This window comes from Brachionichthys hirsutus, chromosome 8, assembly GCF_040956055.1.
Source record: "Brachionichthys hirsutus isolate HB-005 chromosome 8, CSIRO-AGI_Bhir_v1, whole genome shotgun sequence".
Taxonomy (NCBI): domain Eukaryota; kingdom Metazoa; phylum Chordata; class Actinopteri; order Lophiiformes; family Brachionichthyidae; genus Brachionichthys; species Brachionichthys hirsutus.
The window spans coordinates 12,972,417-12,984,581 of record NC_090904.1 but is presented as its reverse complement, the minus strand read 5'-3'; the positions used below and the strand labels follow the sequence as shown (position 1 = coordinate 12,984,581).

General features: G+C 45.2%; 1 protein-coding gene across 1 annotated transcript in view; it reads left to right on the top strand.

Annotated features, from left to right (window-relative positions):
* magi1b (membrane associated guanylate kinase, WW and PDZ domain containing 1b) overlaps positions 1-12,165 on the top strand; it is a 72,501-nt gene that overhangs the window by 23,690 nt on the left and 36,646 nt on the right. The window contains exon 2 of the mRNA XM_068742854.1: positions 3,961-4,077. Coding sequence (XP_068598955.1) covers positions 3,961-4,077 — 117 coding nt within the window. The remainder of the gene's footprint in view (positions 1-3,960; positions 4,078-12,165) is intronic.

Genomic DNA, 12,165 nt, shown 5'->3' with positions numbered 1-12,165 from the left:
GAGGGAAACATTTTTTGTTGCCTTTTATGTCAGACTGTTTCTGTATTCCACATCGATACAACAATGCTCAGTTACCAGCCAAACATGGTGATGCTGCCAAAGCGGACTTGGCTAAGTGTAAAATAGGCTGGCACGTTGGCATATGACTGCGTTTTCTGCTTTGTCACTTAGGCTGGTGCGTTGTGTTAAAACGGCGACTGTGTCGGCTATTGCCCAATGCGCTGATTACAGATCAAAAGTTTCTGAGATGCCTCTTCTCTACTTAAAAAGCCTTTCAAATATCGTTTTCATTAATTTCTGGGAAGGCCATTGATTTTTACTGCTAAATTTAACCCGATGACACTGCTGGGTCAAGTAAGGGCACTACCATGCTTACAGGGGTCTTCTTGGTCTGATAACGCCAGTCTTAGTTCCCTGTGTTAATAGGCTAACGTTTGCAACCACCAAATACCAGAAACTGTGAATGTCTGTACCGCAGTCCATCTAGTTGTCTAGTCGTCATTGTGGGACTTGTGGACAGATCACTAAAGTCAGGATGTCTCGAGCTTTGGGGAACCTGGATTCGAAGTGGCAGACTGACAATGAATTGTCTGGTCGATATTTTTACGTCAAAGTTGTGAAGATCAATTGAAGGGAAATGGTTTCTCTCGTATACATTTTCCACTGGAATTGCAGAAACCGCATATAAAACTTCTAGTTGCAAGGCTTCGTTCCAGTAAAAGCAATCAAGTCTAAGTGTGGATTTTGGCCTGACTCCAGGTCTGGAACCAACAGGCTCAGCTTCTTTACAGCATAATGCACAAATCTCAGGAATGGCAGTCGAGTAATGCAAAGATATTTAGGAAGCATACATTTTATATTTCCAACATCTAGAAAGTTATCGGTGCTCTTTGCTGCATAAGGACGCTCCTCATCTGGAGCGCGAAGACTTCGTACAACTCAACGGAAATCCGTGAAACCTTCTCACTACAGGCAGAAAGATCCAGTTTCCGTAGTTAGTTTTTCCTTGTCATGAATACAGATGTCGGCTGCCAGCGAAGGTTCCGGATTGTGCCATGTCTGGCACTGCATGTCGGAGCGGAGGCTTGGCTGGCTGATCAGAGCTGAGGGTGCAGCGGTGGGCTCAAGGGGAGACGACTGCAAAGTAGTGGAGCTTTTCACATTTCGGGTGGTGTCGAAAACTCCTCTGATGTTCCCATTCTGTGACAGATGCTGCTTTTCCCTGCCTCCCTCTCTTGCATAAACCACTTGCCTTCTGTCATGGATCGTGTGCCTACTTGCTCTTGCTCTTTTAGGGAGCTTATGGAAAATCTATAAGAGGTGGGCTGTGTTTGAAGGATATGTCTTTTCTAATTATTTCTTTGTAGAGGGATTTAGCAGTACGGCTGCAGGGCCAGATGTTTTCATCCCGGCCCTGCTGAACGCCTCCCTGTGGTTTCTTGCCTATTCAAATTGAATTCAGATAATTAAACCTGGTTAATAATCAATTTTACATAGAAAGCCTACTTTGAATGATGTTAATAGAAAGATAAGGGCGTAAACGAGATCATGGTCAAGCAACAAAATCAATGTGATCCAATCATTATATGCAAGAACAATCTATGTCTGTAGTTCAGTTTCAAGATCACATTCAAATTTCCAGCATATCTGCACTATTGTTTCTTTGCCAATAAGGTCAGCATTGCTTTGTCTCAGTAAAGCAGTAGCAGTTAATGAGCTTATAGTGTTAACTTACATGGTATTAGTTGGGTCTTAATTAGAAGAAGGCGACTAGCTGTCTTAAGAGATTAAAGGTGCAATATTTATATTAACATTTGTGTATATGACCCCGAAGTCTATTATGATGTCATAGTGTCCCTCAAGTCTGAAAATATTTTTTAATAGTTGGAGCAAGTTAAAGAGGGAGCGGATGATTTCTTTCCTCATGTCTGGAGCATCTGCAAACAGAAATCAGAATATAAAGTACCGGTACATAGAATCAGATATTTTAGCTGTTTGTTATGTTTGATCTAAATGCAGACTGGTTTGAATTCATTCATTAACTGGCATAGCACCAGCCAAGTAGATCATATTATGTCAGTTATCCTTTATAACATTGTGTCACAACCCAAATCACAACTGGTTCAGTTATATTGTGTCCCAAAAAAAGAGGGAGGACAGATTGTGTTGACGACTGAATCGTCCCACCTCATGCCCCGTCCGTCCATCGGTGCGTCAGCGCCTCTTGATTCAGACTGTCCCCGGACCGAGTTCTGCTCATCTTCATTCAGACCTTTTCTTTCAGCGTTAATACAAGTTCTGTCTGCATGAATAATTCCTTCACCTGCCATTGTGTTTAAACCGCTGCAGAGTACTACGAGTCAGCAGACAAGATGTCTGGCCTGGTGCTGCCGGTTTTCTTTCTAAGTCATCTCATCTGTTCCCCCCCCCCCCCCCAAATCAAAACAATATTTGCACTACTTACACAAATATTTACTGACTTACGGTATATAACCTGTTTCTATTGTCATTGAATGCTTGCTATTGTGGGCCTGCTGCTAGCACAGTATGAACATTTTGCACTTGGACAGAAACTGTGACACAATCTTGCCACGGGAATCTTAGCCAGTTGGGGGCCCATTGCTTCCCAGTAATTGGTGTCTAAACAAGCACAGTGTTGGCTTGTGATCTATTATGAAGATTACCGTACAGTAATATGTCTCGATGGGAGCGAGCCAGGAGCTTCTTCCTCCTCCTCCTCCTCCTCCTCCTCCTCTGAGATTAGATGGTGCAGCAAAGCTTTTCCAACTAGACTTGACCAAATAGCCTGTCGGTGACTGTCGGTGTTTCCGGGCTCAAGTCAGGCATCATCTGAATCTGATTCAAGAAGGTTCTGGGTTTGATTCCTATCGGTGCAGAGTTTGTATGTTCTTCCCATGTTTGCGTGGGTTCTCTCCGGGTTCTCCGGCTTTCTCCCACATCCACACAGTGATCACTGCGTGTGTATGTATGTGTGTATATATGAGAAAACAATTATTTGACATACGAGCGATTTGAGTTACGAACTCGGTCCAGGAATGAATTATACGCGCATGTCAAAGTATTACTGTGTAGTAAGAACATACAGCAATCAATTCTGTAAAATAACCCACAGTCATTCTGACAACCAGTGTAAAAAGCTCTTCTTTGCAACGTTAACAATCTCAGTCATCTTCTTAAAGACACATACACACACACACACACACACTCTCACACGCACTGAGTTTCCATGGAAACAGGATCCAGGGCCTTTTATGACTGGTTGTTTGCCCATGACAACCAAAAATGGTCTCAGCAGCCATATAAAGATGGGACATAAATCATTGGGATAATAAATAATGGGACATGCACTACGAGAAAACGTCATGAGGTGTTTGCTGTTGCCTGTAGCGGCTTGGTTGTTCCATTTATATCAAGGCTTTTCCATATTTATTAGGTCAATTCTTCACTTTCTCTATCAGCAGGACTTGATACATTTGTGTTCCGTTTTTCCTGCTATATTGCTGTACCGGTTGTACTTCTCAGAACTCGTAAACGCTCCTATAAAGGCCACACACAGAGATACAGCCAGAATCAAGGACAGACGTACACTGCCACGCTTCCCTTCAGTGGTCTAATGTGCGTCTGAGGTCCAGATGGCGTAGCGGTGGGAGGGCTGACTCCCAGTCCTAGCCAAAGTGCTAACCGTTTCGGTTTTGACTAGCCCTGTCTGTTTGGAGAGGCAGTTCTTCCAGCCAGCTACCCCACTGAGAGACAATGGCAAGTGTACAATTCTGGGCGACGCTGTGGTTTCAACTTGATGAGTTCTTTTTGTGGGAGTCAAATGATGTGGTCATGTCACGAATACACAGTGAATCATAACAGTGGCGTTTGACTGAGTCTTGCTTTTATTTGTTTTGAGGGAGTTACCACATGTTTTCTTCTTTGTGTCCACAATGACAGGAAGTAAGCTGAACAAGGACCTTAAGCAATATCTGAACCAACGCTTCCAGAAATCCTCGCCGGACCACGAACTGCAGCAGACCATCAGAGACAACCTCTACCGCCACGCCGTGCCTTGTGAGTCCTTGACTGTTCCTTTTCCTCATGCACTTTGTGTCCGGGCTTTTACGTAAGCCGTTTCACTTCCTGATGACATTCTGGCGTTAATACAAAAACAGACTACTTGTTGAATTATTAAATAATCAATTATAAAAAAGCCTTTGGGGTCAGGACAGTGTCAGCTTCTGTCTGAGTTCCAGGCGTGATCAGTTTTAAGCCCACGCGATGATAAAGTGGAGCTGCCTCACACAGACGTTCGGGATGCTTATCTCATTAAGCCTGATTATTTCAGGCTAATCTGGGCAGGCTTCAACTTGCCTTTTGGACCAATATTGGGCCGTAGTTAGCCGGGCAGATTACTTCGTGTCTTCCTTGGAGCTAATCTTATAATGTAAAGTGATCTGTTTCACTAGAAATCATCCCCAAAAATTTTTCTGCCCCCCCCCCCCCCCCCACCAAGAAGGATGTGTGCTCATACATGCCCCCCCCCCCCATCCTCAAAAATGTTAGCCTTACATCTCCCCATCTGTCCAGCGGCAGCGTCGGCTTTTGCTCGTCCTATCCCAGCATTCAACATTCCCGACCTCCCGTTACCGCCGGCATTCCTCCGCCCGTTTGTTCTGTTCTTCACCGAGCGAATCATGACACCGCATCCTGTCATCCTCTCTCTGCAACCACTGCCCTTGTTCTCCCCCTTTATTGCCTTTCCTTTTTCTCCTTCGTTTTACCTGGAAGTTGATCAGAGCAGTAGCACGAGGAGGAGGAGGAGGAGGAGGAGGAGGAGGAGGAGGAGGAGGAAGGAGGGGCCGTTGCTCTCTTTGGTTCACACCTACCTTTATGGCTCAGCATTCTGTGTCAGTGAGCGCCGACAAGGGAGCTCTGATCTCTCCTGCAGCCGGGCAAGCAGCGATGTTGTGATGCTGAGGACTTGGTGTGTGTGTGTGTGTGTGTGTGTCGTCGTTAGCAACGCAGGCGATTGGATGACCTGCATGTTGGCTACGAGGGCAGCTCAGAGAGAGGTGGGGGATAAAGCTGTCGGATGGGGGTGGGGTGGAGTTCGGTTATGGGGGGTGGGGGGTGTGTGAAGAAATACAAAAACACTCTCGCTCACCCAAATCAAGACTAGCCAAGCTGACGTAATCATACAGTGTACACGTATGACTTGTGGTTCTGGTCCCGCCTGTGGCGCTACATACCAAAGCAGCCCCCCCCCCCCCGGTGCCCGGTCCAGTGACGTTGCAGATTGCATTCACTGATGCATTCACCTGAACAAAAGAAACACACTCAGCTCACTCGGGGATCGTAGAAAACCACGAGACCGGCTTTCGGAGTGAACTCAAGATTTTACAAGACGAGTGTTCGAAAATGAAAATAAATCAAACCAACAAGTTGGACACCAATTTCTTCCAGAAGCAGATTTCCACCACCAACAATGTTTAATGTGTGTCAAATGGTGGTAAAAAAAAAAACAAACAACCTCCCGGGTCATCATTGAGATGAAAAAAATCAGTGTCTTTGATTGAGAAAGAAAGAAGATTGCGTTGATTTGGTAGAAATGGTGAACCCTTTGACCTTTCCCCCATTGACATTTTCTCAATGCTGCTCCCAACCCCCTCCCAGGACCATAGAGCATAACAAATTAATCCTGCCCAGCCAGAGTTATATACACAGACATTAATGTGAACATTCCCAGATGTGAGCCGGTCGGCCACTTTGAGTCAATAAAAAAGGTTTTTTTGGGGGGGTTGGTCCATATTTTGAGAGGGGGAGGGGGGGGGGGGGGGGCAAATTGAAATAGAGTTGTGGGGAGGGGAGGTATGAGTCTGTAAGAGCCAGAAAGAATAGGGGTGAGTCGCCGACAGAAGGGGAGGAGGGGTGAGAAGGGGGAGTTGGGCGGGTGCATGTAGGTGCCAGTGTGACGGGAGCCGGCGGGGCCCAGTCAGAGAGAGAGAGAGAGAGAGGGAGAGAGAGAGAGAACTTTACATTGGTGTCTGTGGGTGTGAGACGGAGCGCATTATAAGCCAACGTGTGGATGCTGCTCTGCTTAGCTCCCTTTAGCTTAGCATCACAAAGGCAAAGCTGGACGGAGGACAGACGCACGGGAGTCGGGAGAGGACGGTTGAAACGAGAAGGAAATGCGATTCTGCACTGGTTTTTGTTCCACTCATCCACACCTGATTGGATTTTCTTCTGGCTGCCGACGTGTTTATCGCTCTGTGGATTGTAGGAGAAGGAGAAGAAGCGCCCCCCCCCCCCCCCTCGGACTCCATAACTAAGGTATTTTGTGTCATTTTGAGAAAAGGATGAGGCTTGCTGTGATTTAATGACTGGGGGAATGGGATGGAGAGGCAGGCGGCGAGGATGGCCGTGCAGGAGGCGGCAGGCATCAGGAGCAGAGCGAGGGAGACAGTAATGGAGGCTGATGTGTTTTGGTCAAACAGAAGCTGTGGGGCTGTCTGTCTGTCTCAGGCAGGCATGCGTCTGTCTGTGGCCCGGTCTGACGGCGGCGCATGTAGCAGAGTGTGTGTTTCTGGTGGAAGCAGTCTGGCTCTGCGACGGCTGCATTGAGGCTGCGATCTGTTGACATGCTCGATGAAACTGGAAGCCATCGCCTCCAGCAGCAAACTGCTGCCTGTCTGTTTGTCTGGAGCTTCCACGATGCTAGCCTCTACCTCTCCCTTTATCCTCCCTCTTTCCTTCCTTCCTTTCCCTGCATCCAGATTGCTCACGTCTGTATGACAGCCCCCATGCCGGCTCCCCCCCCCCTCCTTGATACATTTTAAACCCTCTGCTGTTAGGAATGGAAAGCCCAGAGTGCTTTTTTTCTGGGTGGAATGGAAAGACAAAGGCCGGCTGTGTATGTGTGCGGGGGACATTTTCTGGCAGAGTTCTGGTTGATTTAGCTTTACAATGCCCTACTGGCCCTTTTTCTTTTTTTAAATTCTAATCTCTCTCTCCTCCTCCTCCTCCCGATCCTCAGATACCTGGGAATCATTTAGAGCTGAAAGCATTGCATCACGTCACAGGTCCAGAGAAAGGCCTGTTTTGATCTCATTGTGATGTGGGGTGTGTATGCGCGTGCATCGTCAATTCATCGGCGGCCTCTTTCAGCCAGACGGAGCAGCGAAAACGCCCTCCCCCCCCCCCCCCCCAACTCAAAACACTCCATCCCAAATAAAAGACACACATCGGTCATTTTCAATGACCGCTACCTCGCTATGGGGATGGCGTTTAAGCTTTTTGGGATAGCCGGGGTATCCATCCATTAGGCTAGATTTTAGGACCTCTCCTAAGCCCCATAACGCCAAAGAGTAAATAATGGCCAGACTGAAATTTGAGGACTCAAATATGGTGGAAAATGCTCTGAATTGTGGCCTGTGCTTTTGGTTGGATTAACCCTTTACTGGGACAGATGGCCCCAGTCCCCTGCCGAGCTGACAAACCCCGGTCAGCTCGTCACCCCGGCTGTGTGTGTGTGTGTGTGTGTGTGTGTCTGTGTCGCAAAAAAAGAAAAAACCCACACATTTGGTGAAGATGGTGGAAGGATCTGTTTGGTATGTGCGCGATCCACTGGGTTACGCTCATGAACAATTTAGTTAAACTTTGCAGATAACAGTTTCCTCACGCGCGTGTTTGTCAATGATTCATGCAAAAAAACACGTTTGAGTGCTTCTATTGTTCACGGGGAAGATGTAAAGCACTTAAAATGCACTCTTTCAGAAACTTCTGCACCGATTGACCTGGATGGCAGCAGAATAAGAATATGTTGGACTATTAACATACTAATTGTTCTAATGGAACATCAACAAACGCATTAATGATGGCCTGCGTTTCAGTCAGCTAGCAGTCAGCTAGCAGTCAGCTTGCCTTCGAGGTTTCATTCCTGCATTTTGAGTTGCACAAGGGATGAACACACCGCAAGCTTTGATTTATTTGTGTCTCCTAGTTAACTGTGTCTATGAAACATCCGACTCTTGAACTTGTGAGCCATTTGTGTTAAGGTCGTACCGATGAGTCTGAATCTGTGCCAGTCTCAGATGGTAAAATGAACCTTGAAGGGGAGAGTCTGTTTTGGCTATCTGGTGTCTGAGGATGATATAAAGATTTCAGACCTTTGTGAATTGGTGCGTTTCGGAATGATCTACCCTCAAGCTCTTTTACCTTCTGCAGTCTTTTCTTATTTTTCGCCACATCCCAATTGTCACTGTGTGTTTTCTTTGGTGTGTTTTCTCAAGAGCCAGACTAACTTGTTTAAAGAAGTCTGTAGCATCGGAATTCCAACAACAGAGTAGGGCTGTTGCAAAAAAAAAAAGTCCTGATTAATTTTCATTTCAGTGCTTTGCCAAATTTGACTAATAATGCTGACAATCTAAAATTGTCTATGGATGGGGCGCTTCTTTTAACCATACGAAATAACTAACAGTATCTGCGTGCTAATGACGAGTGAGGGCCGGTTAAACAGTGGAGCAGAATGTTGGAATGATGACAGATAGTTCTGTTTGAGGCAGCTGTTTTTATACAGATGAATGGAAGCAGTCCAACATATTTATGCAAAATTATTCTACTTAGCTTGAATAAGAGCCAATCGGGCACGTATGCAATAATTATTTCAGGCCGGTGACTCTGCTCTCATTCGTGGTGGCTCATGATGAAGGATAAAGTTATTGAGCCTTGCTGTGACAGATGTATTTATGACTAACCAGTCATAAACATAGTCCTATAGATGCTCCGTAGAGCTGTCCCTGCAGTGCAACATTCAGAATGTGTCATTGATCCAGTTGGTCTTGTGCTAATGCTAACACATGGCGTTATGTTACCACCAATGACACACTAAGGCTCGAGTCAGTCGCTGTGACTGCAGCGGCGTGGATGGACGTTGCTCACTGGTCCAGATTGAACCAATGTTTATAAACTTATTCATTGATCTTTTCGTTTGTCCTTTTCTTTGGATTATTTCTTCTGTTAATGGTAATCCCTTTGCTAACCGTGTCCTAGAAGCCCTCAGGCCTTCATCTAAGCTGGTTTAGCTGAATAATGCAATGCTAAATTGCCCGTCTGTTTGCAGTTCCTCTGCATGTGGATGCTGGCAAACGGGAAGAAGCTGTAACACTGCTGAGTCTTTATAGCCCTCGGCTCACAATTAGGACCTCCTTCTCATTTGTGTGACTGAATTTTTCCTATTTTACCTCAGTGTGCAGCTACGCTGTAGCTTACGTGGCCGAGGATTTATTTTTGCAATCTTAAGGGTAGAATTCACCAAGGAAGACAAGTAATTCTAAATTCTTTAGTCAAACCTTATTTTAATTATGCTTTTTTATCCGAGGGATACGGAATCTTAGCTGTAACTTTGCCATTGCAGCTTTCCATCGTGGAGAGCTCAGGTTCACGGTTTGACCGGGGATGCTCACGGATGTGTCGACACGTTCACCTGGATCTTCAGTGGACGTGGTAGGACGAGCAATCAGTCATGTTCAGTCTTTTTTCTTTAAAACTTTTTGGATGTTTTGGATTCTGCAAAAAGAGAAAGAAACCTGGCACCAATATGAAAGAGGTATTCCAGTCTGGTTCACTCGCACCTTTTGAGATCAAGGAAGCGGTGTCATTCCGAGAAGATGAAGACATACTGAAGAGGAACTACAAACTACGCCGCCAAACTGGCTCCAGTGAAGAAGCCAAGCGAGACTTCTCGGCTCCCAACCATAAAGTCAGTCAAGGAATTGAGCCGGACCTTTTCCTTGTGGAGCGAATTAAATGTAGGTCACAGTTAAAATGCAAGGACAGGTCTGGGGGATATGGGGGGCCTAGGGGGGCCTCTGTTGCTCCGCGGGGAGCAGATTTCTCACACATGGTTATATTTAGAAGCAGGATCGTGCCTCTGTTTATGTCTGCGCAGCCTCCTTTCATGTTTTTCGTGTGTTTTTATGTCATCGTGTTAAAAATAGAGGGCTAATTTTAATTTCTGTAAAGTCAGTAGTTGCCAGTCGGACACATTTCCCGCTCCCTCTCCGGTTAGCACTTCTGTCGTGTCCTCTAGCGAAATCTAGCACAGTCAGAATGGTAATCATTTACCTCGCTGGCTCACCTGTATTGATCGTGTTGTGGGAGGTGTCTCAGTAATTGAATAAGGTCATTTTGTTCCTATGTGAATGTTTTCACAGCTAATCTTGGCGTTGCCCTCTGCCTGAGTAAATGTCAGCATCCCGAGTCTAGAAGGGAAGATGCTTCCTTAAAATAGTCGCACATCAATTAAATATAGATGAAGCGCTTGGCTTTGTCTGTCGGTGAGTGTTCGCCGTGTCAGTCGACGGAAGAGATGAACGTCCACATGTTAAGTGCATTCCAGAATTCCACTTTGTTTTACAGTGTTTAGGTTGGCTTGTTTGATCTGAGACAGTCAAACCATTTTTTTAATTTATTCTAGTAAAGGTGCAATAAGAGGCTCGCTATTGTTATGCACGAGCTGGAGAGATGAAAGACGAATATAACACACAATGAAAGAAGGAAATGAATATTAATTAATTAACAAAAACCTTCCAGGAGTGCTCGTCACGTATTCAGTAGAGCTTCTATTAGAATATTTCCATCGTGATATTGAAACGACTTCTTTATTTTGGTTCTGCACCTGCCACTCGTTTCTGAAAGTACAAACCAACACACTCCGGTTGACCTTGAACCAAGACCCGAACCTCAAATGTGACCAGTTGAGTCAATTCCGTCCAGATGATGTGAAGACGACGGAACGGAGACTATTTGATATTGATCCTTTGTAATCTGAGTGACAGTGTAGACAAACTGAGAAGGACGAGGTCACAGCGGGGGTTTTCACTCGTCGACCTCATGCATTGATTGTGCTTTCAGAGACGGTGTGGCGTAACTGGATGCTCTCTCGAGTTCAAAAACCCAATCCTGTGCACCAAGTGGTTGCTATCAACATTTGAAATGGCAATATTAAAAATAAAAAATAGTAACCCTCACTTTGAACTTATATTTATGGTTTATTCCAGCAGCTGCTGAAAACAACGTGGTTCTCCGCAGCTAAATCACGATGTCACTGAAAACCGTTGGTCGTGAAGAACTTCCTTCATTATGTGATCGCCGGCATTGGTTTGTCCGTCCGTCTTTTAGCAAGATAGTCTAAAAGGTTCTGGGTCGATCTTAATGAAATTTTCAGGGAATGTTACCAGGAACATTTTGGTGAAAAGATCCTGCATTCTGGACGAGTTTGGAATTTTTGTTAACATTGCAGTTAATGGAGCTTCAATATTTGTTCCTCAATATCTCGGTTGATTATTGATCAATGTTTATGGAATTTGACACAGTCATGTAAGGTAGGGGCCTTTATCTCGCCACCGAATTGCATCTGTATGAGATCCAGAATGACTTTAGAAAAAACATGACATTTTTAACAATGAAAAGCCCATTTATGCATTCGAAAATCAGTTAAAAATGTTCTTTCTAGATGTAACCTGTTGTATTCCATCCAAGATCCGTTGGACTACAGTGAATAAAGGATCACAGTCAAAGTCAACATCATGATGTGAGTTTTATGAAGAACATGACTAGTAGCTCCAGGCAGTTTATTATGTCACCTGTTAAAGACACAACTGAGTAAATGTTGGGACACTAATCCTTTTAGCTTCTTTATTGACATGAATATTAGCTGACTTGATGCATTCAGGATGGAACATTCAGAGGAAAATGTCTGTGGCATTGTCCTCATTTGTTTTGAGACAAAATAAAATAAATATATATATACTGTATATTGTTGCCATGACAGCCTTTCATAGCTGGGCAGTGTGTTTTCACCAGAGAGCCATGTTGGTATTTGATAAGTGACCTTCCTGGTTGTGCAGTTCTTGATTTTTACTTGCTCCCTGCAGCTCCACACCCACAGCAGTGCCGCGTCGCCGAGGTCGCTGAATGCTGCGCCCTTTGTCTCAGTGTTGCTTGAGACTCTGTCAAGCTGCTTGAACAACATGCTTGAATATTAGAGTGCCAGGTCATTCGGTTATAATGAACAAACAAGTGACACAGATGCTGAAGGAATCTGGATGGCAGCACTCCCAGGTGCTGAACTCTGAACTCTGGTCCCCATACTTCCCTTAT